Source organism: Anomaloglossus baeobatrachus, chromosome 3, assembly GCF_048569485.1.
Source record: "Anomaloglossus baeobatrachus isolate aAnoBae1 chromosome 3, aAnoBae1.hap1, whole genome shotgun sequence".
NCBI lineage: Eukaryota > Metazoa > Chordata > Amphibia > Anura > Aromobatidae > Anomaloglossus > Anomaloglossus baeobatrachus.
Genome location: NC_134355.1, coordinates 23,991,422 through 24,018,196, shown reverse-complemented (window position 1 = coordinate 24,018,196; position 26,775 = coordinate 23,991,422). Strand labels below are relative to the sequence as shown.

The 26,775-nt window shown below is 49.8% G+C and overlaps 1 protein-coding gene across 2 annotated transcripts in view; it reads left to right on the top strand.

Annotated features, from left to right (window-relative positions):
• Window positions 1-26,775, top strand: part of COQ8A (coenzyme Q8A) — a 62,898-nt gene that overhangs the window by 27,909 nt on the left and 8,214 nt on the right. For both annotated transcript variants that reach the window (XM_075339059.1, XM_075339060.1), the window contains exons 5-11: window positions 662-739; window positions 7,820-7,942; window positions 13,096-13,181; window positions 13,398-13,538; window positions 25,370-25,451; window positions 25,710-25,803; window positions 25,917-26,058. In XM_075339059.1, coding sequence (XP_075195174.1) covers window positions 662-739; window positions 7,820-7,942; window positions 13,096-13,181; window positions 13,398-13,538; window positions 25,370-25,451; window positions 25,710-25,803; window positions 25,917-26,058 — 746 coding nt within the window. The remainder of the gene's footprint in view (window positions 1-661; window positions 740-7,819; window positions 7,943-13,095; window positions 13,182-13,397; window positions 13,539-25,369; window positions 25,452-25,709; window positions 25,804-25,916; window positions 26,059-26,775) is intronic.

Here is a 26,775-nt window from a genome sequence, read left to right as displayed (position 1 = left end):
AATTCGTGGAGTGAGCAAGACTCGCATTCTCTGTGGGGCTGGGTGAAGGGAGCGAGGCTCGCAGACTCTGGAGGATCACGTGGAAGTGGGGTGTGAGAGACTTGCAGGTTCTGGAGGGAATGGGAGTGAGACTTGCCAAGACTCTTGGGTTGGGTGGAAGTGAGAGGGGTTGGGAGCGAGACTCGTGGGCCCTGGAGGGGAGGGGGTTGGGAGCAAGACTCGTGGGCTCTGGAGGGGAGGGGGTTGGGAGCAAGACTCGTGGGCTCTGGAGGGGACGGGGGTTGGGAGCAAGACTCGTGGGCTCTGGAGGGGAGGGGGTTGGGAGCAAGACTCGTGGGCTCTGGAGGGGACGGGGGTTGGGAGCAAGACTCGTGGGCTCTGGAGGGGACGGGGGTTGGGAGCAAGACTCGCGGCCTCTGGAGGGGACGGGGGTTGGGAGCATGACTCGCGGCCTCTGGAGGGGACGGGGGTTGGGAGCGTGACTCGCGGCCTCTGGAGGGGACGGGGGTTGGGAGGGTGGAAATCTTAGCAAAACTTTTAAATTTTTTAAAAAAAAAAAAAAAGCCATAGAGATTAGATACTGAATAAAATTCTATAAAACCTTTTATCCCTTCACTAAGCCCCTTTATTTTTTTTTTTTTTTCCCTCCCCTCTTGTCCAGGTTTGGCGGTCGGTCTAGGCATCGGAGCTCTTGCAGAAGTGGCGAAGAAAAGCTTAAGCCCTAAGGGTGAAAACAATGGTGAGTGATCTGCGGTCACTTTGGGAGTGTGACTGCGCCTGTCCATCTGCCAGGTTTCCAGCATTCACCTCCTGCTGGTGCAGCGTCTGCTAAGTGGTTGCTGCTTGCTGCTGCCATTAATGTCAGATTAAAGGGGTTTCGTCATCATTAATCTTCAGGAGCGCACCGCTCACCTTCCTCCCCTGACTGCCGTGGAGTAGTGCGCTCCTGAAGATTCAGTTTGGACCCTCTGCGTGGAGTCACGGTCTACTGGTAGAGATGGAGATTTACTCTATTGCAAAGGAGAAGAACAAGGGAACCGAGCCGGTCTGGATCCTGCCAGTGTTGTAACGGCACCATCAGGCTCTACAGTGCAGGTAACCAGCCATTATGATACTGTAGGGGCTGATAACCTTAGCAATAAGTTGTAGGCTATAAAAACTAAAAAATCCTTCTGAACTAAAGACTTCCAAGAGTCGTCTGCTCCTGAAGACACCTCCTTAATTCAGAAGCCTCCAGAAAATAAAAGCAATGGGTGCACTTAAGAACCTTCAAGCTTTAGCCAGCAAAATCTTAACTGCAGCTTTGGATGTGATTGGAGTATAATCCCAATTTGACTGTGCAGAATGTTTCTGAATCCTGGCAATCCAGTGCAAAAAAAAATAATCCACCAGAAAAACATAATAGTTTATATGTAATCTGGGATCGCTGTGGGTCGGACACCGAGGAACGGCCTGACTCCGTGCCCAGGAGCTTACACAACCTCAGAGGTTGCGGCTTTCTGCCGGATATGATTTCTGATTACACTGCATAAAAAAAAGGTAAGAAAGTGAAGCATTTGCCAAGTGCAAAGGTTAAAAGGTGCACTCTGGACAGGTCCGGGCTGTGGTTGATTGTTGATATGTGCAGAAGTGACCCTCCTTATGTAATATCCCCAAGTAGTGATTAATTACTGCGGCAGGAAAGCACAAATTATCCGATTTTAATCTAGGGAGTGTCGGAGCTCCTGGTTTCTGCCCATCTTTGTCATTGGCCCGCAGGGAGACGGGGGCGGGCGGGCGCAGGGAGACGGGGGCGGGCGGGCGCAAGGAGACTGGGGGCGGGCGGGCGCAAGGAGACTGGGGGCGGGCGGGCGCAAGGAGACTGGGGGCGGGCGGGCGCAAGGAGACTGGGGGCGGGCGGGCGCAAGGAGACTGGGGGCGGGCGGGCGCAAGGAGACTGGGGGCGGGCGGGCGCAAGGAGACTGGGGGCGGGCGGGCGCAAGGAGACTGGGGGCGGGCGGGCGCAAGGAGACTGGGGGCGGGCGGGCGCAAGGAGACTGGGGGCGGGCGGGCGCAAGGAGACTGGGGGCGGGCGGGCGCAAGGAGACTGGGGGCGGGCGGGCGCAAGGAGACTGGGGGCGGGCGGGCGCAAGGAGACTGGGGGCGGGCGGGCGCAAGGAGACTGGGGGCGGGCGGGCGCAAGGAGACTGGGGGCGGGCGGGCGCAAGGAGACTGGGGGCGGGCGGGCGCAGGGAGACTGGGGGCGGGCGGGCGCAGGGAGACGGGGGCGGGCGGGCGCAGGGAGACGCGGGCGGGCGCAGAGACCCCAAGTCCTGTCCTAATATGGACCCCACTCCCGGACCCTGGCACTCGTGGTAATAGGTGGTCTCCGTGCGGCACGTGCTGGCTCAGTTCAACCCCAGTTAACCGCCTGCATCTTCATCCTCTTCACCTACATCTTGTAGTAGATCAGGCGGCCGCCGGCACCTGTTGCTTCATCCGGGCGGCTGTCTGGCTTCTTCTGGTCGCTGCGTCTCTTCCTGACCCACGTAATCCTCCTTTCTGCCACTTATGCTTTATAATCTCTGGCTGTGAACTCTTCAGAACACTTTTGTCCATGTGGAGACCCCTCATCTGTTTCCCTCCCTGCACCCTTGAGGGCGTTGTATGAATATGCCAAAATATATTCACCCGTCCTGGTGAGAATCTGCAGCGTGTGTAGAGTACGTCCCGTGCTCACCATCTGAAGCGTACGTCCAGGTCACCCGGCGAAGTGTCGGCTTTATCCTACCTTAGGGGGTGAATACTTCTGCACTGCTGCTTTATTCTATTAATCTCTTAATGACCTCCCTCGCCTGTTCTCAGGTCACAGCTGGTGCCGGCTGCGGCTCTAGCGGTGCTCGGGATAGAAATGAGCAGTTTCTTTGGTTCAACATGAAGCTGCAATGTCCTCTTACGGTTCAGATGTGAGAACTAAGTGTAAAATTGGCAAACTTTTTTTTTTTTTTTTTGCAAAATCTTTTGGTTCCGCACAAAATTTACGCCTCCCACTGCAAAATATGGATCGGCCATGCAATTTGTCATCCACGCAGCATATTTTTATCATTTGGATTCTCCCCCAATGCATTGGGTGGAGGCTCTGGTTCATCAACAGCAAACCTCATTATTTGCTGCAGATTTTACCCCTGTGACAAATCCAGAGGATGAGCCCAGAGACTCAGAGCTTCAAAAACTGTTATTGGGGACCCAATGGATGATCCCAGCTTCACTTCTTCATGTTTAACGTTTCGGCCCTGCCTCCTTGTTGCAGACTTGTTTGAGGACCACGGACTCGGGGCTGATAACTTTTGCCAGGGGTCGTAGTAATGGCCTCCCCTGGCTCTGAGGATGTTTATTCAATTGTTTACTTTTGTTTAAAAAAAAAAAAAAAAAAAAATGTCATGAAAACATAATGTGCAGCCAGTAACTGTTACTTTTCAATACCAAACGGGGAAACATTTTTGTAATCACTCAGTTATGAGGAAAAAATTATGGAATCATGAAAAACAAACAAAAGAACCCTCAATACATCACTAGTATCTTGTTGCACCACCTTTAGCTTTTATAACAGCTTGCAGTCTCTGAGGCATGGACTTAATGAGTGACAAACAGTATCTTCTGGCTCCAGTGTTCTCTGATTGCTGTTGCAGATTGGAGCCTTTTCATGGACCATTTTCTTCAACTTCCACCAAAGATTTTCAATTGGATTGAGATCCGGACTATTTGCAGGCCATGACATTGACCTTATGTGTCTTCTTTTAAGGAATTTTTTCACAGTTTTAGCTCTATGGCAGGATGTATTATCTTGATAAATTATTTCATAATCCCCAAACATCCCTTCAATTGATGGGATAAGAAAAGTGTCCAAAATTTCAATGTAAACTTGGGCATTTATTGAAGATGTAATGACAGCCATCTCCCCAGTGCATTTACCTGACATGCAGCCCCATATCGAGTGTGTAAAGTTTACTTCAGGCAGTCATCTTTTTATTGTTTAGCTTATCTGTATGTAAATCCCATTTCCTTTAGGCGGTTTCTTACAGTTCGGTCACACATTGACTCCAGTTTCCTCCCATTCGTTCATTTGTTTTGTGCATTTCCTGTTTTGGAGACATATTGCTTTCTTTCCTGTCTTGACGCTTCGATGTCTTCCTTGGTCTACCAGTATGTTTGCCTTTAACAACCTTCCCATGTTGTTTGTATTTGGTCCAGATTTTAGACACAGCTGACTGTGAACAACCAACATCTTTTGCAAAATTGCGTGATTTACCCTCTTTTTTTAAGAGTTTGTAAATCCTCTCCTTGTGATTCATTTGACATCTCTCGTGTTGGAGCCATGATTCATGTCAGTCCACTTGGTGCAACAGCTCTCCAAGGTGCGATCACTCCTTTTTAGATGCAGATTAACGAGCAGATCTTATTTGATGCAGGTGTTTTGGGGATGAAAATTTACAGGGTGATTCCATAATTTTTCTCCGTTTGGTCTTGAAAAGTAACTGTTACTGGCTGCACATTATGTTTTCATGATTTTTTTTAGTGTTGTATATGACAAGTTGGAGATGGTAATAAACACTGGCAGAGAAATGGCCGCCGCTCTACTCGGCGGTTTAGTGATTCCTGTTCACTTTTTGCACAATCCATGAACAGAAGCCCGGCACAGGGATCCACGGACACCCCTGGTTGTTTTCTTCCCAGGAATGTGCCCTCTGTGGCAGCGGCGTGGGCGTCTGGAGTCCGTTGCTGGGCCGGCGCTGGGTGACTGTTCCGGAGTAGTGATTTGTGCACTGATGCCGGCAGCGCACCCACCTGAGCAGCACAGGCTGGAGCTGGATGCCAGTCTTGTCGCTTTACTCCTCCACTGATTAGCACGTAGACCTTTTACTGACAAAGATCAGACTTTCTCTGCAATCCATTCCTGATATTTGGGGGTCAGAGAGCTCCGGATGAAGGGGTTTTATTGTCCTCCCTTTCTGGATGCGCTGATCACTTTGAGAAACCCCAGAATGGCTCATTGTACCAAACCTTCAGCTGTGATATGCTTTTTTTTTTTTTTTTTGGTATCCTCTCAAATGCAAATTTACTAACAGCAAGCAGAGGTATTTAAAGCTGCACAAGTCTTCACTATACAGTTGTGCTCAAAAGTTTACACACTCTGGCAGATTTTTGCTTTTTTTTGGCCTTTTTTCAGAGAATATGAAAGATAACACACAATTTTTTTTTTCACTCGTGGCTAGTGGTTGGGTGAAGCAATTTGTCAAATTGTGTTTTTTTTCAAAAATCAAATGACAACCAAAAACATCCAAATGTCCCTGATGAACAGTTCATACCGTGCCCCCCCTCTAACATCAATGACAGCTTGAAGTTTTTTGTGGTAGTTGTGGATGAAGCTCTATTTTCTCAGATGGTAAAGCTGCCCATTCTTCTTGGTCACATGGTAAAGCTGTCCATTCTTCTTGGTCACATGGTAAAGCTGCCCATTCTTCTTGGTCACATGGTAAAGCTGCCCATTCTTCTTGGTCAGATGGTAAAGCTGCCCATTCTTCTTGGCACCTAGTTGCTGTAAATTCCAGGGCTTTCTTGCATGAACTTCGTGCTTGATTTCTCCCCAGAGTGGCTCAATGATATTGAGGTCAGGAGACTGAGGAGGCCACTACGGAACCTTCACTTTGTTCTGCTGCAGCCAATGACAGGTCGATTTGGCCTTGTGTTTTGGATCGGTGTCATGTTGGAACAAGTACATCCCATGCACAGCTTTCAGGCTAATAAGCGCAAATTTGCCTCCAGTATTTGCTGATAACGTGCTGCATTCATCTTTCCTTCAGCTTTGGCCAAGTTTCTTATGCCTTTGTAGCTCACATATCCCCATATCAGTTGGCCACCTCCATGCTTTCTTTTTATAAATCATGACAACCAAAAACATCCAAATGACCCCGATGAAACGTTCACATACCCTGGTGATTTTGGCTGAGAACATGCACAGAAGTTGACACAAATGGGTGGCTAATAAAGGTAACATCCTCACCTGTGGCCTGTTTGCTTGTAATCAATGTGTGTGCATAAAAGCGGAGTGAGTTTCTGGGATCCAGACAGACACTGGCATCTTTCATCCACCCACTGACGTTTCTGGATTGTGAGTCATGGGGAAAGCAAAAGAATTGTCAACGGATCTATGGGAAAAGATAGTTGAACTATATAAGACAGGAAAGGGATACAAAAATATATCCAAGAAATTGATAATGCCAGTCAGTAGTGTTCAAACTGTGTGATTAACAAATGGAAAATCGGGGGGAGGGGGGGGGGGTGTTGGGGGTTCTGTAAAAACCAAACCGCGATCAGGTAGACCTACAAAAATTTCGGCCACAACTGCCAGGAAAATTGTTCGGGATGCAAAGAAAAACCCACAAATTACATCAGCTGAAATACAGGACTTACTGTAAGCTAGTGGTGTCTGTTTCAAGATTCATAATAAGGAGGCACTTGAAGACAAATGGGCTGCAGGGTTGAGTCACTAGAAGAAAGCCATTACTGCGTAAATGCCACAAAGTATCTCGCCTACAATACGCCAAACAGCACAGAGACAAGCCTCCAAACAGCAGAGACAAGCCTCCAAACTTCTGGAACGAGGTAATTTGGAGTGATGAGACAAAAATTTAACTTTTTGGCCACATTCATAAATGTTACATTTGGAGAGGGGTCAATTATGAAAGGAACACCATTCCTACTGTGAAGCACGGACGTGGATCGCTGATGTGGGGATGTGTGAGCTACAAAGGCACAGGAAAGTTGGTCACAGTTTAAGGAAAGATGAATACAGCAAGTTATCAGCAAATTCTGGAGGCAGATTTGCACTAATCAGCCCCGAAGCTGCGCATGGGACGTCCTTGGACGTTCCAACATGACAACGATCCAAAACTCAAGGCCAAGTCGACCTGTCATTAGCTACAGCAGTACAAAGTGAATGTTCTGGAGTGGCCGTCTGTCTCCTGACATCAATATCATTGAGCCACTCTGGGGAGAACTCAAGCACACAGCTCCTGCAAGAAAGCCCTGGAATTTACATAAACTGAAGGCGCCAAGAAGAATGGGCGGCTTTACCATCTGACCAAGAAGAATGGGCGGCTTTACCATCTGACCAAGAAGAATGGGCGGCTTTACCATCTGACCAAGAAGAATGGGCGGCTTTACCATCTGACCAAGAAGAATGGGCGGCTTTACCATCTGACCAAGAAGAATGGGCGGCTGTACCATCTGACCAAGAAGAATGGGCGGCTGTACCATCTGACCAAGAAGAATGGGCGGCTGTACCATCTGACCAAGAAGAATGGGCGGCTGTACCATCTGATCAAGAAGAATGGGCGGCTTTACCATCTGACCAAGAAGAATGGGCGGCTTTACCATCTGAGAAAATAGATCTTCATCCACAACTACCACAAAAGACTTCAAGCTGTCATTGATGTTAGAGGGGGGCAATGCACGGTATGAACTGAGGTATGTGAACTTTTCATCGGGGACATTTGGATGTTTTTGGTTGTCATGATTTTAAAAAGAGAACACAGTAGATGACAATAAATGGCTTCACCCGACCATGAGTGGAAAAAGATTGTGTTATCATTCATATTCTCTGAAAAAAAGGCCAAAAAAGCAAAACCTCTTCCAGGGTGTGTACACTTTTGAGCACAACTGTATAAATCAGTCTACTTCTTTTTTTTTTTTTTTTTTTTTTTTTTTAATGCTAGCGTTGCTCTATTTGGCAGCGATCATCGAGGTCTAAATGTATTTGTATTTTTCTTCTAATTTCCAGGTAAAAAGTCTGTTATGGAATCCAGCCCCTTCTTATCAGAAGCCAACGCGGAGCGGATCGTGAGGACCTTGTGTAAGGTCCGCGGCGCTGCGCTGAAACTCGGCCAGATGTTGAGCATTCAAGGTAATGTCGCACCTCGCGGACACGTCGTTCAGGGTGGTCTGTAACTGTACAGTTATCACTGCAGCCTGTTGTGGGGGCCACCTCCAAGATGTGAACGGGACTTATTGGTCTGTTCATCCTGAGCCTTCTGATTCATAAGAGAATTCCTAAAGTTCTGGCAGACTGTCCAATAGGGGAGCGTTGTATCTGACTGTGCAAATTTACATGGTTATTGGACACCGAGTCCTAAAAAGGGTCCCGCAGGACGTCACGTGGGTTTATGGACCGGTGCAGTCTGCTACATGGCGACCCTTGTGCTTGCACCCATTATTGCATTTTATCCACTTACATGGGCAGAATAAAGAATGCAGAAAATAAACAAACATATTTTTATCTAAAAGTTCATAAAAATATTAACTTTAATATTTATTTTTTTTTATCCCTTTTCCTGAGTGTCAGCATTTGCCAAGCACGGCGAGCGCTCCGTGTTAATGATACTTAGTTGGCTCCACTTCTAGTTTTTCCTTCAAGAAGCTTTTTGACCTTGGCGTTTCCTAATTTGCCCCTTCGCATCGGGCACAACCACATAATCGGTGGAAAGTCACCCATCAGCATAATTGGAGAACAGTAACTCTCCTCTCCAGAGCTGCCGCTGTGCCGCTCTTAATCCGTGCAGAATGTTTCCCGTTCTGTGTTTACAGCAGCGATTTCTGACCCCGCTGGCTCCCCGTAGTCAGGTCTTGTAATATTAAATCTTGGCAGATGCCGGCACTCAGAAATCACCCGCTCATACTGATATATTATAAACTACACACAGCTTTGTATCGGATATTGCCCCCATCATGTCACCTCTAGTAATCAATTTCTGCAGAATGAAGGCAGCGATTAGACGTTTAAATATGCTAATTGGATTCTCTGTGCATTCTGGGTGTGGCTACGAGCTCTGCACAGCTCCATCCACAGGTTCTGCATGCCCGCCTCCCTCACTGGTGATGGACAGCACTGGCTTGCCTGGAGAGAGACCAGTCTGCAAGAATTTAGGCAAAGCTGGTGCTGTCAATCAGTAGTGAGGGAGGTGGGGCATGCAGAACTAGTGGGTGGAGCCTCTTGGCCACACCCAGGCTGCACTGAACAGCTTAACCCTAGAACGCGCAACCATAGATATCTAGCATAGAAAACAAGTAACCTAGCAGGCCTGCGAGGCCCCAGGTATGCGTTCTAGGGTTAACATATGGGTTTAGACCATTTCTCTTCCTGTGATTGACCCGAGTGACCCGGTAACACACCAGCCCCATATGGTTCAATGTGGAGGGATCAGCTGCTGCCTGTTGCAAAATTTTGGAAACTGCAGCGGAGCAGGTTGGTGCAATCCAGGCTCCGCTTTTGGGAGTTTGCGAATGGTGCATTAGTTCAGGGATATGGTGGTGTAATCTGGATGCCCTAAAAAGTCACTTGCAATAAATGGTGCTATAATTATTTATTATGAATAATATTAAATTATTATTATATAAATATTTTTATTAGTTCTATTTATTATTATAAATATTTTTATTATTTCTATTATTGACGACGACGACGACGACGACGAAATAATATTATTATGCAATGGCCTTGCCTTCCAATTATAGGGAGGTTTCTAGTGGGAAAATGTGCAAACGATGCTCTAAAGTGGCTGATACCAGAGAGTGATGGCAACCATGCTACAGATGAGAAGCAGCTGGGACCTGTAGTTACTGAACAGGCAGTATGTTTGCATAAGTGTTGGCACACCGACAATATAGGAACCGGACCCCCTCACCCCCCCCCACCCCTGTTCTCCCGGGAAGCAACTGCTCTTTTATTAGCGGTGGGGGGTGGAATTATAGCAGTTGTCTCTTATTGAAGCCCCCCCAGCCCGCACTGGCTGTTCTCGGAGGGAACGCTCTGCTCCGCTGCCAGCTCTTCATGTCCTCACATACTGAACTTCTGACATCACCTTTCCCAGGAGCGGAGTGACCCGGAATCTGGCAGAAAGGAATAACTGAGCGAGCGCACGACTCGATGGACGGGACAGGGGCTGAGCCATGAGATATTCTGAGTTATTAGAGTTACAGAAACATTTGACAAGTTTCAAGCAGTTATTGATCCAAAATAAGATGCTTAGTGTGACGGTGACGGAAGGAAAAGTCCTGCACCAGCCCCTCAGTCTGAGCAGGCCAATATGTAGATGTGACCATTAGATTGTATTGTGAGTCTCCTCTTCCTTCCTTCATGATTAATTTTTTTCTTTTTTTAGGATGTTCAGTGGTTACATTTGGATTGCAGGTTTTAGGGTTTTGTTTTTTTTTTTTCCTCCCTAAAATCTTGTATGCATTTGCAGCTGCTGCTTAACATGGAGTAGAATTATTTTTTTTAATGAGGTTGTTGAGAATGACATATTGATACCAATCTGATAAGTGGGGATCTGGCACCAAATTGTCTGTTTGCAGGTACTGTGGTGGTGGAGCGTAGGGAGCCAGATCTGCTCAGCTCCATACACCGTGTAGTGGCCGTTCTCAGTACTGCAGTCAGCTCCATACACCGTGTAGTGGCCGTTCTCAGTACTGCAGCTCAGCTCCATACACCGTGTAGTGGCCGTTCTCAGTACTGCAGCTCAGCTCCATACACCGTGTAGTGGCCGCTCTCAGTACTGCAGTCAGCTCCATACACCGTGTAGTGGTCGTTCTCAGTACTGCAGTCAGCTCCATACACCGTGTAGTTGCCGCTCTCAGTACTGCAGCTCGGCTCCATACACCGTGTAGTGGCCGTTCTCAGTGCTGCAGTCAGCTCCATACACCGTGTAGTGGCCGTTCTCAGTACTGCAGCTAGCTCCATACACCGTGTAGTGGCCGTTCTCAGTGCTGCAGTCAGCTCCATACACCGTGCAGTGGCCGCTCTCAGTACTGCAGCTCAGCTCCATACACCGTGTAGTGGCCGTTCTTGGTACTGCAGTCAGCTCCATACACCGTGTAGTGGCCGTTCTTGGTACTGCAGTCAGCTCCATACACCGTGTAGTGGCCGTTCTTGGTACTGCAGCTCAGCTCCATACACCGTGTAGTGGCAGTTCTCAGTGCTGCAGTCAGCTCCATACACCGTGTAGTGGCCGTTCTTGGTACTGCAGCTCAGCTCCATACACCGTGTAGTGGCCGTTCTTGGTACTGCAGCTCAGCTCCATACACCGTGTAGTGGCTGTTCTTAGTACTGCAGTCAGCTCCTACTGAAGTGACTGTGATCTGAGCTGCAGTACAGAGAACGTCCACTCTTCAGTACATCCCTGTGCTCTTCTGGCGACTTCTTTTTTTTTTTTTTTTTTCCTCGTAGACTCGGCTCAGTACATTTCCACCATTGATAGCCGGCTTCTTGTTATGTAGTATAAATAAATGCTGCTGGCACCGTACCCTGGTATGCCGCCCAGAGTGACTGAGCAAGTGGCCTCATCCGTACTGATGAGCTGCAGCGCGGGGACTGCTCGTCTTTCACTCTTGCGGGTTTTCCCAACAATGACCTGGACCCTCCCCATCCATCTACATCCGTCATCTATTGTTACCGTACAGACTCCAGCTGCTGTAATAAGCCCCGGCCTCCAGATCCATCCGGGGGGAAGCCCGGCTGCTCAAAGGGAGGACAAGAATAATTTGTCAGGCTTTAAAAATAGAAGAAGAAAAAATTCCCTGCTCAACGAAAACGTCCGACCCTGAAATATCAATGTCTGGGGGGATTCAGTTACAGAAAACATTGTGATAACTGATCAAAAGTAAATCCTGATTGATGACAAAACACATAACAAAGCACAGGGTGACTGCAAATATTACAGCTGGTATTTTCATCTCAATGAGAAGATTAAAGATCCAGTTAGTCTTTTATTAGAGCAATTAAAGTGATTTTTTTTTTTAATTTTATATTTGGTTCTATTTTTATAGGGTATGAACACTTTAAATTATGTCAAATAATTTATCCCATGTCAGTGGTTAGCTTTAGTTAATCAGTTTCATTCTGCAGTCTTCACTTTCTTTCTTTTGCACACTCTTTAGTTTATAGCCTCATTCAGCCAAGTTTCAAACTTTCCCTTTTGGGAGTTTCCCTCCCTGTAATATAGGCTGGGTGTGAGGTCTGTGTGTCTCTCCCAGTAATATAGGCTGGATGTGAGCTCTGTGTCTCTCCCAGTAATATAGGCTGGATGTAAGGTCTGTGTGTCTCTCCCAGTAATATAGGCTGGGTGTGAGCTATGTGTGTCTCTCCCAGTAATATAGGCTGGATGTGAGCTCTGTGTGTCTCTCCCAGTAATATAGACTGGATGAGAGCTCTGTGTCTCTCCAGTAATATAGGCTGGATGTGAGGTCTGTGTGTCTCTCCCAGTAATATAGGCTGGATGTGAGGTCTGTGTCTCTTTCTCCCAGTAATATAGGCTGGATGTAAGGTCTGTGTGTCTCTCCAGTAATATAGGCTGGATGTGAGGTCTGTGTGTCTCTCCCAGTAATATAGGCTGGATGTGAGCTCTGTGTGTCTCTCCCAGTAATATAGGCTGGATGTGAGCTCTGTGTGTCTCTCCAGTAATATAGGCTGGATGTGAGCTCTGTGTGTCTCTCCAGTAATATAGGCTGGATGTGAGGTCTGTGTGTCTCTCCCAGTAATATAGGCTGGATGTGAGCTCTGTGTGTCTCTCCCAGTAATATAGGCTGGATGTGAGCTCTGTGTATCATCAGGATGTTAGTATTTTTATTATATAATTTATTTTGGCAGAACATCTTTCCTGCACATATTTGCTCTTCATGTACTTTCCTTCTGATCTATATACTTTTCTATTCTTTCTCTGCCCTCCCTGAGACTGCACATGCTTTCTCCTTTCAATACCTGTGTACATCCCCTCCCTGCTACACTCTATAATGTAAGGATTGTGAGTAATCAAACAGGATCTCTGCAAAACTATTAAAAATAATTTGCTTGGCTAGATAAAAAACAAAACTAAACAGCAAAGTAAAGAATTGTCAGCCATTGTCATAAGTATTGAAAAGTTAAGTGAAATAAAAAATAAATAGGTTTTCATTATATTATCAGAATAAAAGAAAATACAAATAAGCTCCAGAGTGCTGAGAAATATCTTTTTCTATATATTACATGCTGTCTCTAACTACGGTTCTGTATCTTTGTCTCTGCAGACGATGCCTTTATTAATCCGCAGCTGCAGAAGATCTTTGAGCGGGTGCGTCAGAGCGCAGACTTCATGCCCATCAAGCAAATGATGGTAAGTCTCCGGATCTGCCCGCTATGTGGCCGTAATATTGGGGAAATTTTATCTGAACCACCCCTGCTGCTGCTGCAGAGCAAAGACAATGACTGAGGCTCCTGCTCCGGAGGATCGTGCTCACTGTTATATTGGGGGCTCGGTATGTAGAAAGTGTGTTTTAACCGGCATCAGCGCCCCCCGGCCAAAATCACCCAGAACTTTTCTTATCCACAGAAAACGCTGAACGCTGATCTGGGGCCCAACTGGCGGGACAAGCTGGAGTCCTTTGAAGAACGGCCATTTGCTGCCGCCTCTATCGGACAGGTCCATCTGGCTCGTCTGAAGGATGGGAGAGAGGTCGCCATGAAAATTCAGGTCCGTTTCATAAGCTCCTCTGTTCCATTAGGCTACGGCTACATGGCAATATTATGTATGTTTAATTTTTCTTTGTTTTATTCATTTTTTTTTTTTCCATTCTTTGGATTTTTTTTTTATTGGATATTTTATTTTATTATATTTTATTTAATTTTGTTGGTATTATTTTTATTTGTATTGTTAATAGAATTAATTCTAATAGAATTATTATGATTTATGATTATTTATTATGATTTATTATGATTAGTTATTAATTTATTATTTTGTTATGATTAATTTATTAGTATTATTATTTTCTTTATCGTTCCTTATGGGAGACCCAAACCATGGGTGTATAGCTTCTGCCTCCGGAGGACACACAAAGTACTACACTCAAACGTGTAGCTCCTCCCTCCGGGCTATATACACCCCCTGGATGACAATCTACCCAGTTCAATGCTTTGTGTTTCAGGAGGATCACACACACATGCATTCTCTGATATTTTTTTATTTTAATTTTAAAGATTTGGAAGAAAAGCGGGTCCAGTCTGGACTCCCGGCATGTCCCTTCACACCCCACTCTGTCGGGTGCTGTTAAGGTTGACTTTATAAGGCTGGAGCCTTCACATGCCGCGCTCCTTCACATCCTCTGTCGAGGCTCTGTTTGAAGTGGGAGCCTCCACGGTCCTCTCTGCTTGCAGAAGGCCGGTCTCCATCCGCAGCCCTGTCTGGTCCCTGCTGGAAGGAGCGTTAACCCCCACTCAGGGACATGGCCCTGCGTCTCAAAAGCTAAGTATTGAGACGTTTTTTCAGGGGTCCCGGGTACTTTTATTGGGGGGACAGTATGTGTTTTAGCGTTACTGTAAATTCCGGCCGGTTCTGGGGGTTTCCCCTGAGAACCGCGCCGAAGGTGCCTGCTCGTCGGCCGCATTTTAAAATCTAGGCCCCGGCTTCAGTTTGGGCCTAGTTTCGGTTTCGGCTTCTCTGCATGTTTTGCATACAGCGCCGCCCACCGCCCGACCAGCAGAGGGGAGGGCACTCCTCTCTGGGGAGATGTTCCCTCCCCTGTATCTCTTCCTGTATCTCTCTGCCCTCTGTTTTTCCCGCTCTTGGGCTTATACACGCCCCCCCTCCTTCTCCCAGCGCCATTTTCTCAGCGTTCTTACACTGCTTCCAGTGGATGCTGCAGCTGCTGCTGTTTAGGAAGGCTGACGCTTCACAGGGTCTTTGAGCGGTGGAATCCGGAGGGCACACAGAGAGCGGGCTGGTAAGCCACAACCTTCGGTTGTGGACTTTTATTACACTCTCAGGGCATTCTACAGGAGTGTATTCTTGCTGCAGAGCTTCCACCTCAGCAGCATGTCTGTCACCCGAAGCAAGGCTGCAAACATGTACGCTATATGCACTGCATGTAAGCTCATTCTGCCGGAACCGAGCACATATCCACATTGTGATGTTTGTGCTAACATGTTTGTGTCTCAGCCTAGAGCCTCCTCAGGGGTCCCTCCGGCTGCTCCGGCCCCGGTGGCTGAACCCCCGGCTTGGGTAGCTTCCTTTTCACAAGCTATTTCCCAGTCTTTTGCCGACTCCATGGGGCAGCTGTCCCGGACACTGCTGTCCATGCATCAGCCCCCTTCTCAGGGTGCCTCTGCGGCTCCGAGCTCTGCAGAGCCCTCAGAGCATGTCCTAGGACCCCGTCCCCCTAAACGGAGACGCAGGGAACCTTCTCCTTCCTCGTCCCACGGCTCTGATTCACAAGCCGAGGTGCAGGGCGAGGAGGATTAGTTTACTGTGGGCTCAGACGCTACCTCTATGTACCCCATTGACTTGTCTGAGGGTGATGCGGATGTTAGTGACTTGATTGCGTCCATTAACTCCGTACAGAACCTCAACCCACAAGAGTCAGAGGAACAACCCTCTCTGATAGAGGTACACCAGTTTACCTCTCCTAAGAAACCTAGGAGTATGTTTTTTAACCACTCCAGCTTTCACACCACTGTTAACAAGCCCAGGGCCTGTCCTGACAAACGTTTTCCGAAGCGTAGTTCTGATGACCGTTTTCCTTTTCCACCAGAGGTGGTTAAGGACTGGGCCCAGTCCCCAAAGGTAGACCCTCCGGTGTCCAGAATCTCAGCCCGCACAGTCGTAGCTGTGGCTGATGGCACTTCTCTTAAGGATCCCACTGACCGCCAGGTTGACCTTCTGGCCAAGTCTGTATATGAGGCGGCAGGAGCCTCGTTCTCCCCGTCTTTTGCGGCAGTGTGGGCTCTTAAGGCAGTCTCTGCCTCTCTGGCGGAGATTCATTCCCTCTCCAGGGACTCTATTCCTGAGACGCATGCCTTAACTTCTCAAGCTTCGGCTTTTGCATCCTACGCCATGTCTGCCATCCTGGAGGCTTCTCACCGCACGGCGGTGGCCTCCGCTAACTCCCTCGCTATCCGCAGGATCTTGTGGCTTCGAGAGTGGAAAGCAGACGCTTCCTCTAAGAAGTACCTTGCGAGTCTCCCTTTTGCTGGGTCCCGGCTGTTCGGGGAACAGCTGGATGACATAATTAAGGAAGCTACTGGCGGGAAGAGTACTTCCTTGCCACAAACTAAAGCCAAGAAACCTGTCCAGGGCAGGAACCAATCGAGCTTTCGTTCCTCTAACTGGTCATCCTCTAAGCCCTCGGCCTCGTCCACTACCGCAACCAAGGATCGTAAATCCAACTGGCGCGCAAAGCCGCGTCCTCAAAAGACCGGAGGAGCCGCTGCCACTAAGGCAGCCTCCTCGTGACTATCTGGCCGCGCCAGCAACGTCCTTGGTCGGTGGCAGGCTCTCCCACTTTGGCGACGTGTGGTTGCAACACGTCTCCGATCAGTGGGTGCGGGAGATCATCTCCCACGGCTACAGGATAGAATTTTCTTCCAGCCCGCCAAACAGATTTTTTCTGTCCACCCCCCCCTGCTCCAAAGCCGCCGCCTTCTCTCAGGCCATGGCATCCCTGCAGGCCAACGGTGTAATTATTCCGGTTCCCGCCCGGGAACGGTTCAGAGGTTTCTACTCAAACCTCTTTCTAGTCCCCAAAAAGGACGGTTCCTTCCGGCCCATCCTGGATCTCAAGCTTCTCAACAAGCATGTTCAGGTGCGGCACTTTCGCATGGAATCTCTGAGATCGGTTTTTGCCTCAATGACCCAAGGAGATTTTCTGGCATCCATCGACATCAGAGATGCCTATCTGCATGTGCCTATTGCGGTTTCACACCAGCGTTGGCTACGCTTTGCGATCGGAGAGGAACATTTCCAATTCGTGGCTCTCCCCTTCGGCTTAGCCACGGCCCCTCGAGTATTCACCAAGGTCATGGCAGCAGTGGTTGCGGTCCTGCACCTCCAGGGGTTGGCAGTGATTCCTTACCTGGACGACCTTCTAGTCAAGGCCTCATCCAGTGCAGACTGCCAGCGGAGTGTCTCTCTCACTCTCGCCACGCTAGTTCAGTTCGGGTTGCTTGTCAACCTGCCCAAGTCCACTCTGACCCCGACCCAGGTGCTTTTGTACCTAGGGATGCAATTCGAGACTCCGCCGGCACTTGTCAAGTTGCCCTTAGTCAAACAGCAGTCCCTTCGTCTGGCGGTGCGCTCTCTGCTGAGGCACCGCCGTCATTCCATCAGACACCTCATGCAGGTGCTGGGTCAGATGGTGGCGTCCATGGAAGCGGTCCCCTTTGCTCAGTTCCATCTGCGTCCCCTGCAGCTGGACATTCTCCGCTGTTGGGACAAGCGGATCTCTTCCTTGCACAGGCTAGTGGCTCTGTCGTCACAGACCAGGAGCTCCCTTCAGTGGTGGCTTCGGCCCCTCTCTCTGTCTCAGGGACGCTCCTTCCTGCCTCCGTCCTGGGTGATCCTCACCACGGATGCCAGCCTCTCCGGTTGGGGAGCAGTATTTCTCCATCACCAAGCACAGGGCACTTGGACTCCGTCCGAATCAGCCCTCTCGATCAATGTGCTGATGATCAGAGCTGTGTTCTAGCTCTCCTAGCCTTTCACCACCTGTTGGCGGGCAGGCACATTCGAGTTCAGTCGGACAACGCGACAGCGGTTGCCTACATCAATCACCAGGGCGGGACTCACAGCCGTCTGGCGATGTTGGAGGTTCAACGAATCCTCCAGTGGACGGAGGACTCCAAGTCCACCATGTCTGCAGTCCACATCCCAGGCGTGGAAAATTGGGAGGCCGATTACCTCAGCCGTCAAACCGTGGACAGCGGCGAGTGGGCCCTGCATCCGTCAGTGTTCAGATCAATCTGCCACAAGTGGGGCACTCCGGAAGTGGATCTAATGGCATCCCGGCACAACAACAAGGTTCCGGTTTACGTGGCTCGCTCCCACGATCCTCAAGCCTTCGCAGCAGACGCACTGGTTCAAGATTGGTCTCAGTTCCGTCTGGCCTATGTGTTTCCCCCTCTAGCGCTCTTGCCTGCTCCGTCTGTCGGTAGAGGTGCCGTGGCATCTCCCGGACCGCCCAGACCTTCTCTCTCAAGGTCCGTTCTTCCGCCAGAATTCTGCGGCTCTCAGATTGACGGCGTGGCTCTTGAGTCCTGGATCCTGACGGCTTCAGGCATTCCCTCTGAGGTCATCTCCACCATGACTCAGGCTCGGAAGTCTTCCTCGGCCAAGATTTACCACAGGACTTGGAGGATTTTCCTGTCCTGGTGTCGCTCTTCCGACCATGCTCCTTGGCCGTTCTCCTTGCCGACCATCCTGTCTTTTCTACAGTCCGGTCTACAGCTGGGACTGTCCCTCAATTCCCTCAAGGGACAGGTGTCGGCTCTGTCGGTATTGTTCCAGCGGCGTATCGCCCGACTGGCTCAGGTGCGCACCTTCATGCAGGGCGCATCTCACATCATTCCTCCTTACCGGCGGCCCTTGGATCCCTGGGACCTTAATCTGGTCCTCACGGCCTTACAGAAACCCCCCTTTGAGCCTTTCAGGGAGGTTCCCTTGTTTAGACTTTAACAGAAAGTTGTTTTTCTAGTAGCCATAACTTCTCTCAGGAGAGTTTCTGATTTGGCTGCGCTCTCTTCGGAATCCCCCTTTTCTTTGTCGCTCCATTGGGAGACCCAGACAATTGGGGTGTATAGCTTCTGCCTCCGGAGGCCACACAAAGTATTACACTTAAAAGTGTAAAGCCCCTCCCCTTCTGCCTATACACCCCCCGTGCATCACGGGCTCCTCAGTTTTTATGCTTTGTGCGAAGGAGGCTGACATCCACGCATAGCTCCACATCTTAGTCAGCAGCAGCTGCTGACTATGTCGGATGGAAGAAAAGAGGGCCCATATAGGGCCCCCAGCATGCTCCCTTCTCACCCCACTTTGGTCGGCGGTGCTGTTAAGGTTGAGGTACCCATTGCGGGTACATAGGCAGGAGCCACATGCTGTTTTCCTTCCCCATCCCTTAATGGGCTCTGGGTGAAGTGGGATCCTATTCGGTCTCCAGGCACTGAGGCCGTGCTCCCTCCGCAGCCCCTGGGGAATCTGCTGGACAGGAGCCGAGTATCGTCAGGGACAAGGCCCTGCTACTGTGAGGTACTCTGTGTCCCCGTGGGGACCGCGCATGGAGCGCTGGTGCCATATACACTGCAGCACTGCTGGGTGTGTTAGTGCGCCGGGGACTACCGCGCCGGCCGCGCTTATATGCCGGCCGCGCTTATAACTTTAGTCCCCGGCTTTTGCGGCCTAGTAGCACATATTCCCGCCCCCAGGCCTGTCAGTCAGGGGAAGGGCGGGATGCTGCACAGAACGTCAGCGCTGAGGGCTGGAGCATACTCTGTATCCTCCTCCCCCCTCATTCAACTCAGTGGGGCTCCAGATTCCCGCACTTTCTAGGGCACGCCCACGGCCCCCTCCTCCCCACAGAACGCCGGCAGCCATTCCTGTCAGCTCTTCTGACGCTGGAGAGGAGAGAAAGCTCTGGGAGGCCCAGGCAGGGAAGCTGGTGATCACACAACCGCTTTGAGCGGTCGGTAAGCAGCACCTGAGGTGCTGGCCCCACTGAGTGCCGGAGTGTACATATATATATATATATATATATATATATATGCTTATTTGCTATACATCTACACTGTACGGTCGCACTGTTGATTTTTGGCTATATACCCTCCTGGATTGTACTCAGAGGAGACAACAGCATGTCGTCCGCAAAGAGCAAGGGTGCCAAGGCACAGGCTTACTTTGCAACCTGTACCTCATGTGCGGCTATACTACCGGCAGGTTCCACTGACCCTCATTGTGTGCAATGCTCGGCCCCTGTGGCACTTACTCAGCCGGAGCCTCTGCTACTGGTGGCCCAGGTGGAACCACCTGCTACCACTGTCCAGGTGACAGGGACGGAGTTTGCAGTATTTGCTGACAAACTGTCTGAGACTATGGATAAATGGTCTGCTAGGATACTAGAAGCCTTACAGTCCAGACCGGTAACTCAGGCCCCGGGCACTGTTCAATCATTGACCCCAGGCCCCCCTCATTTGGAGCTGCAAAGTGCTCCTGGGGTGAACCATGAGTCCCAGGGTGAGGTCTCTGACATGGACCGCAGTCCCAGGCCGCCTAAACGGGGTCGCTGGGAAATTCCCTCGACTTCATCACATTGTTCAGTGTCTCCAGACTGGCGGCTAGATCTATAGTTGCAGTGGAAGATGGGGCTTCACTCAAAGATGCCACTGACAGACAGATGGAACTATGGTTGAAATCCATCTATGAAGCTATCGGCGTGTCTTTTGCTCCAGCATTCGCAGCCGTATGGGCACTCCAAGCTATCTCAGCTTGTCATGCCCAGATTAATGCAGTCACACGTACATCTGCTCCGCAAGTGGTGTCCTTAACCTCTCAGGCGTCGGCGTTTGCGTCCTACGCCATTAATGCTGTCCTGGACTCTACGAGCCGTACGGCGGTAGCATCCGCCAATTCGGTGGCAGTCCGCAGGGCCATGTGGTTACGGGAATGGAAGGCAGACTCCGCTTCCAAAAAGTTCTTAACCGGTTTGCCATTTTCTGGCGACCGCCTGTTTGGGGAACGATTGGACGAAATCATTAAACAATCCAAGGGAAAGGACTCCTTACCCCAGTCCAAACCAAACAGACCTCAACCACGGAAGGTACAATCGAGGTTTCGGTCCTTTCGGCCCGCGGGAAGGTCTCAGTTCTCCTCGTCCAAAAGGCCTCAAAAGGATCAGAGGAACTCCGATTCATGGCGGTCTAAGTCACGTCCTAAAAAGACCGCCGGAGGAACCGCTCCCAAGGCGGCCTCCTCATGACTTTTGGCCTCCTCACTCCGCATCCTCGGTCGGTGGCAGGCTTTCCCGCTTTTGCGACACCTGGCTGCCACAGGTCAAAGACCGATGGGTGAGAGACATTCTATCCCACGGTTACAGGATAGAGTTCAGCTCTCGTCCTCCGACTCGATTTTTCAGAACATCTCCGCCCCCCGAGAGAGCCGATGCTCTTCTTCAGGCGGTGTGCACTCTGAAGGCGGAAGGAGTGGTGATCCCTGTTCCTCTTCAGCAACAGGGTCACGGTTTTTACTCCAACTTGTTTGTGGTACCGAAAAAGGACGGATCCTTCCGTCCTGTTCTGGACCTAAAACTGCTCAACAAACACGTAAAAACCAGGCGGTTCCGGATGGAATCGCTCCGCTCCGTCATCGCCTCAATGTCCCAAGGAGACTTCCTGGCATCAATCGACATCAGAGATGCTTATCTCCACGTACCGATTGCACCAGAGCATCAGCGCTTCCTGCGTTTCGCCATAGGGGACGAACACCTTCAGTTCGTGGCACTGCCTTTCGGCCTGGCGACAGCACCACGGGTCTTCACCAAGGTCATGGCAGCAGTGGTAGCAGTCCTACACTCTCAGGGACACTCGGTGATCCCTTACTTAGACGATCTGCTTGTCAAGGCACCCTCTCGAGTGGCATGCCAACGCAGCCTGGACGTCGCTCTGGAGACTCTCCAGAGTTTCGGGTGGATCATCAATTTTCCAAAGTCAAATCTGACACCGGCCCAATCACTGACATATCTTGGCATGGAGTTTCATACTCTCTCAGCGATAGTGAAGCTTCCGCTGGACAAACAGCGTTCACTACAAACAGGGGTGCAATCTCTCCTTCAAGGCCAGTCACACCCCCTGAGGCGCCTCATGCACTTCCTAGGGAAGATGGTAGCAGCAATGGAGGCAGTTCCTTTTGCGCAGTTTCATCTGCGTCCGCTTCAATGGGACATTCTCCGCAAATGGGACAGGAAGTCGACGTCCCTCGACAGGAACGTCTCCCTTTCACGGGCAGCCAAGGCTTCCCTTCAGTGGTGGCTTCTCCCCACTTCTCTGTCGAAGGGGAAATCCTTCCTTCCCCCATCATGGGCTGTGGTCACGACGGACGCGAGCCTGTCAGGGTGGGGAGCGGTTTTTCTCCACCACAGGGCTCAGGGAACCTGGACTCCGACAGAGTCCTCCCTTCAGATCAATGTTCTGGAGATAAGGGCAGTGTATCTTGCCCTAAAGGCGTTCCAGCCGTGGCTGGAAGGCAAGCAGATCCGAATTCAGTCGGACAACTCCACAGCGGTGGCATACATCAACCACCAAGGGGGAACACGCAGTCGGCAAGCCTTCCAGGAAGTCCGGCGGATTCTGATGTGGGTGGAAGCCACGGCCTCCACCATATCCGCAGTTCACATCCCGGGCGTAGAAAACTGGGAAGCAGACTTTCTCAGTCGCCAGGGCATGGACGCAGGGGAATGGTCCCTTCACCAGGACGTGTTTCAGGAGATCTGTTGCCGCTGGGGGATGCCGGACGTCGACCTAATGGCGTCCCGGCACAACAACAAGGTCCCAACATTCATGGCACGGTCTCAAGATCACAGAGCTCTGGCGGCAGACGCCTTAGTTCAGGATTGGTCGCAGTTTCAACTTCCTTATGTGTTTCCTCCTCTGGCACTGTTGCCCAGAGTGTTACGCAAGATCAGGTCCGACTGCCGCCGCGCCATCCTCGTCGCGCCAGACTGGCCGAGAAGGTCGTGGTACCCGGATCTGTGGCATCTCACGGTGGGCCAACCGTGGGCACTACCAGACCGACCAGACTTGCTGTCTCAAGGGCCGTTTTTCCATCTGAATTCTGCGGCCCTCAACCTGACTGTGTGGCCATTGAGTCCTGGATCCTAGCGTCTTCAGGGTTATCTCAAGAGGTCATTGCCACTATGAGACAGGCTAGGAAACCAACGTCCGCCAAGATCTACCACAGGACGTGGAGGATATTCCTTTCTTGGTGCTCTGATCAGGGTGTTTCTCCCTGGCCATTTGCCTTGCCCACTTTTCTTTCCTTCCTTCAATCCGGATTGGAAAAAGGGTTGTCGCTCGGCTCTCTTAAGGGACAAGTCTCAGCGCTCTCTGTGTTTTTTCAGAAGCGCCTAGCCAGACTTCCACAGGTACGCACGTTCCTGCAGGGGGTTTGTCACATAGTCCCTCCTTACAAGCGGCCGTTAGAACCCTGGGATCTGAACAGGGTGCTGATGGCTCTTCAGAAGCCACCTTTCGAGCCAATGAGGGATATTTCTCTCACGCCTTTCGCAGAAAGTGGCCTTCCTAGTAGCAGTCACATCACTTCGGAGAGTGTCTGAGCTAGCAGCGCTGTCATGCAAAGCCCCTTTCCTGGTGTTTCACCAGGACAAGGTGGTTCTGCGTCCGGTACCGGAATTTCTCCCTAAGGTGGTATCCCTCTTTCATCTCAATCAGGATATCTCCTTACCCTCTTTTTGTCCTCATCCAGTTCATCAGTGTGAAAAGGATTTGCACTCGTTAGATCTGGTGAGAGCACTCAGACTCTACATTTCTCGTACGGCGCCCCTGCGCCGCTCGGATGCACTCTTTGTCCTTGTCGCTGGACAGCGTAAAGGGTCACAAGCTTCTAAGTCAACCCTGGCTCGGTGGATCAAGGAACCAATTCTTGAAGCTTACCGATCTTCTGGGCTTCCGGTTCCCTCAGGGCTGAAAGCCCATTCTACCAGAGCCGTGGGTGCGTCCTGGGCTTTGCGGCACCAGGCTACGGCTCAGCAGGTGTGTCAGGCGGCTACCTGGTCGAGCCTGCACACTTTCACGAAACACTATCAGGTGCATACCTATGCTTCGGCGGATGCCAGCCTAGGTAGGCAAGTCCTTCAGGCGGCGGTTGCCCACCTGTAGGAAAGAGCCGTTTTTACGGCTCTATTACGAGGTATTATTTTACCCACCCAGGGACTGCTTTTGGACGTCCCAATTGTCTGGGTCTCCCAATGGAGCGACAAAGAAGGGAATTTTGTTTACTTACCGTAAATTCCTTTTCTTCTAGCTCCAATTGGGAGACCCAGCACCCGCCCCTGTTCCCTTCGGGCTGTTGTTTTTTGTGTACACATGTTCATGTTGAATGGTTTCAGTTCTCCGAAATTCCTTCGGATTGAATTACTTTAAACCAATTTATAACTTTTCTTCCTTCTTGCTTTTGCACCAAAACTGAGGAGCCCGTGATGCACGGGGGGTGTATAGGCAGAAGGGGAGGGGCTTTACACTTTTAAGTGTAATACTTTGTGTGGCCTCCGGAGGCAGAAGCTATACACCCCAATTGTCTGGGTCTCCCAATTGGAGCTAGAAGAAAAGGAATTTACGGTAAGTAAACAAAATTCCCTTCTTTGGTGTTTCACCAAGACAAGGTGGTTCTTCGTCCGTCTCCGGACTTTCTCCCTAAGGTGGTGTCTCCTTTCCACCTTAACCAGGACATTTCATTGCCTTCTCTTTGTCCGGCCCCTGTGCATCGCTTTGAAAAGGCGTTGCATACCTTGGATTTGGTGCGGGCGCTCCGAATCTATGTGTCACGCACCGCCGTTTTTAGGCGGTGCACCTCTCTTTTTGTGCTAACCACTGGTCAGCGCAAGGGTCTCGCTGCTTCTAAACCGACCCTAGCTCGTTGGATCAGGTCGGCTATCACCGATGCCTACCAGTGTTCTCAGGTGCCTCCCCCGCCAGGGATTAAGGCGCACTCGACCAGAGCTGTCGGTGCCTCCTGGGCTTTCAGGCACCAGGCTACGGCTCAGCAGGTTTGTCAGGCTGCCACGTGGTCCAGTCTGCACACTTTTTCGAAGCACTACCAAGTGCATGCTCATGCTTCGGCAGATGCGAGCTTGGGCAGACGCATTCTTCAGGCGGCTGTCGCCCATTTGTGAAGTTAGGTTTCGCCTACTTCTCAGTTTGGTTTATTCCCACCCATGGACTGCTTTGGAACGTCCCATGGTTTGGGTCTCCCATAAGGAACGATAAAGAAAAAGAGAATTTTGTTTACTTACCGTAAATTCTTTTTCTTATAGTTCCGACATGGGAGACCCAGCACCCTCCCTGTTGCCTGTTGGCAGTTTTTTTGTTCCGTGTGTTTCACCGGCTGTTGTTAGTAGTCAGAGTTACGGTTATTCCGAGTTTTACTCTATCTCTACTTATCGGTGGATGTCCTCCTTCAGCTTTTGCACTGAACTGGGTAGATTGTCATCCAGGGGGTGTATATGCTAGGAGGGAGGAGCTACACGTTTGAGTGTAGTACTTTGTGTGTCCTCCGGAGGCAGTAGCTATACACCCATGGTTTGGGTCTCCCATGTCAGAACTATAAGAAAAAGAATTTACGGTAAGTAAACAAAATTCTCTTTATTACCATTACTACTATTACTATTATCAGCAGCAGATGAATATTAATCATATAAAATGATAAAAAATATTATTAAAATTAGAATTAATAATTGAAAAAATATTCTAATTTTGAAGAAAATAATATATAGTTTTTGTTTTATTTTTTATAAATATATTTATTTTATTTAGTATCCTGGAGTGGCTCAAAGTATTAACAGCGATGTGCATAATCTCATGACAGTCCTGAATATGAGCAACGCTCTGCCTGAAGGTAAAACAGAAAAAAAAAAAAAAAACCCCAAAACCTCTTCTATGTTGTGGATTTGCCACCCCCCATCGTTCGTAGTTGGTCTCTTCGGCTGCCGGCACATGACGACTACTTCTCCTCCATTCCAGCGTCTCGCTGGTTAATACAGCTGTGTCCGCTTTTCCGTGACTCCTATGATGCCCCCGTTTTGCGGTCGCCCGGTGATCGCACATCCTGTGGGCTCCGGACGTTTTTATATATTTTTTTTTGCTTTTCTTAAAGGTTTGTTCCCTGAGCACCTGATTGAAGTCCTCAGCCGAGAGCTGGCCCTGGAGTGCGACTACAAGAGGGAGGCCGCATGTGCCAAGAAATTCAAGTATGTGGTGGGAGACTCCATTTAAAGGGATTGTCTGTAAATATTCTGCTAGGGTCTGGCAGGGCGTCACTTAGCGCTCCTCACTCCTGCACTGACTTTCTTTTTGATTGTAGGGAGCTGCTGAACGATCACCCCTTCTTCTACGTGCCGGCCGTCGTGGACGATCTGTGCAGCGCACACGTCCTGACCACAGAACTAGTGACTGGATTCCCACTGGATCAAGCCGAGCAACTCAACCAGGAGACGCGCAATGAGGTGTGTAGTGGGAAATGAGGGTGACACTTCAAATCTATCCGACATAATGGATCCCCAAAACTCATACACCGAGCTAAAGCTTCTCCTCCCATCCCCCCAATATGGCATTTAGGTTATATCTGCTGAGGTGTTGCTCTTTTCTCTAGGCCAGTTGTGGCCACTAGGGGGGCTGTGTATATTGCCCCTACTGGTCGTAAACTCTGCCTATTGGCGTCACAGATCGGATGATGTTTGGTTGCTTACAATGCAAAACAATTGATGTTCAGGGCATAGAGGAGGAGTAAAAAATAAATTTGTAAAAATTCTTATCTTTAGATATTTATATCTCCCCTCCCCCCTCCCCCCACTTCACCATTTTTGCCCTATGCAAAAAAATAATAAAATAAAATTGAAGTACCACTTTGTTTTTTTTCATTCAGCGCTGGAGTGCTGCTTTAAATCTAGGCCCTCTGTGATATGTTTTTCAGATGTCCATCCAGGCCTGTGGCACCATTTTGTAATTTCTGACTGACTAAAGTGAGAAGTTGCATCACAAGCTCTCAATGCAAGTCTATGAGAGCCAGAACGTGGCTCTCATAGACTTGCATTGAGTTGTGACCTGTGGCGCATTCTATGAAATATTGGAGCTGCCGGCAGGTCACAGTGCAGACCGGAGCAGCACTAGAAACAGATTAAGACAGTGGAAAGTGAGTAGAAGACAGGGGGCTTGCATATGAA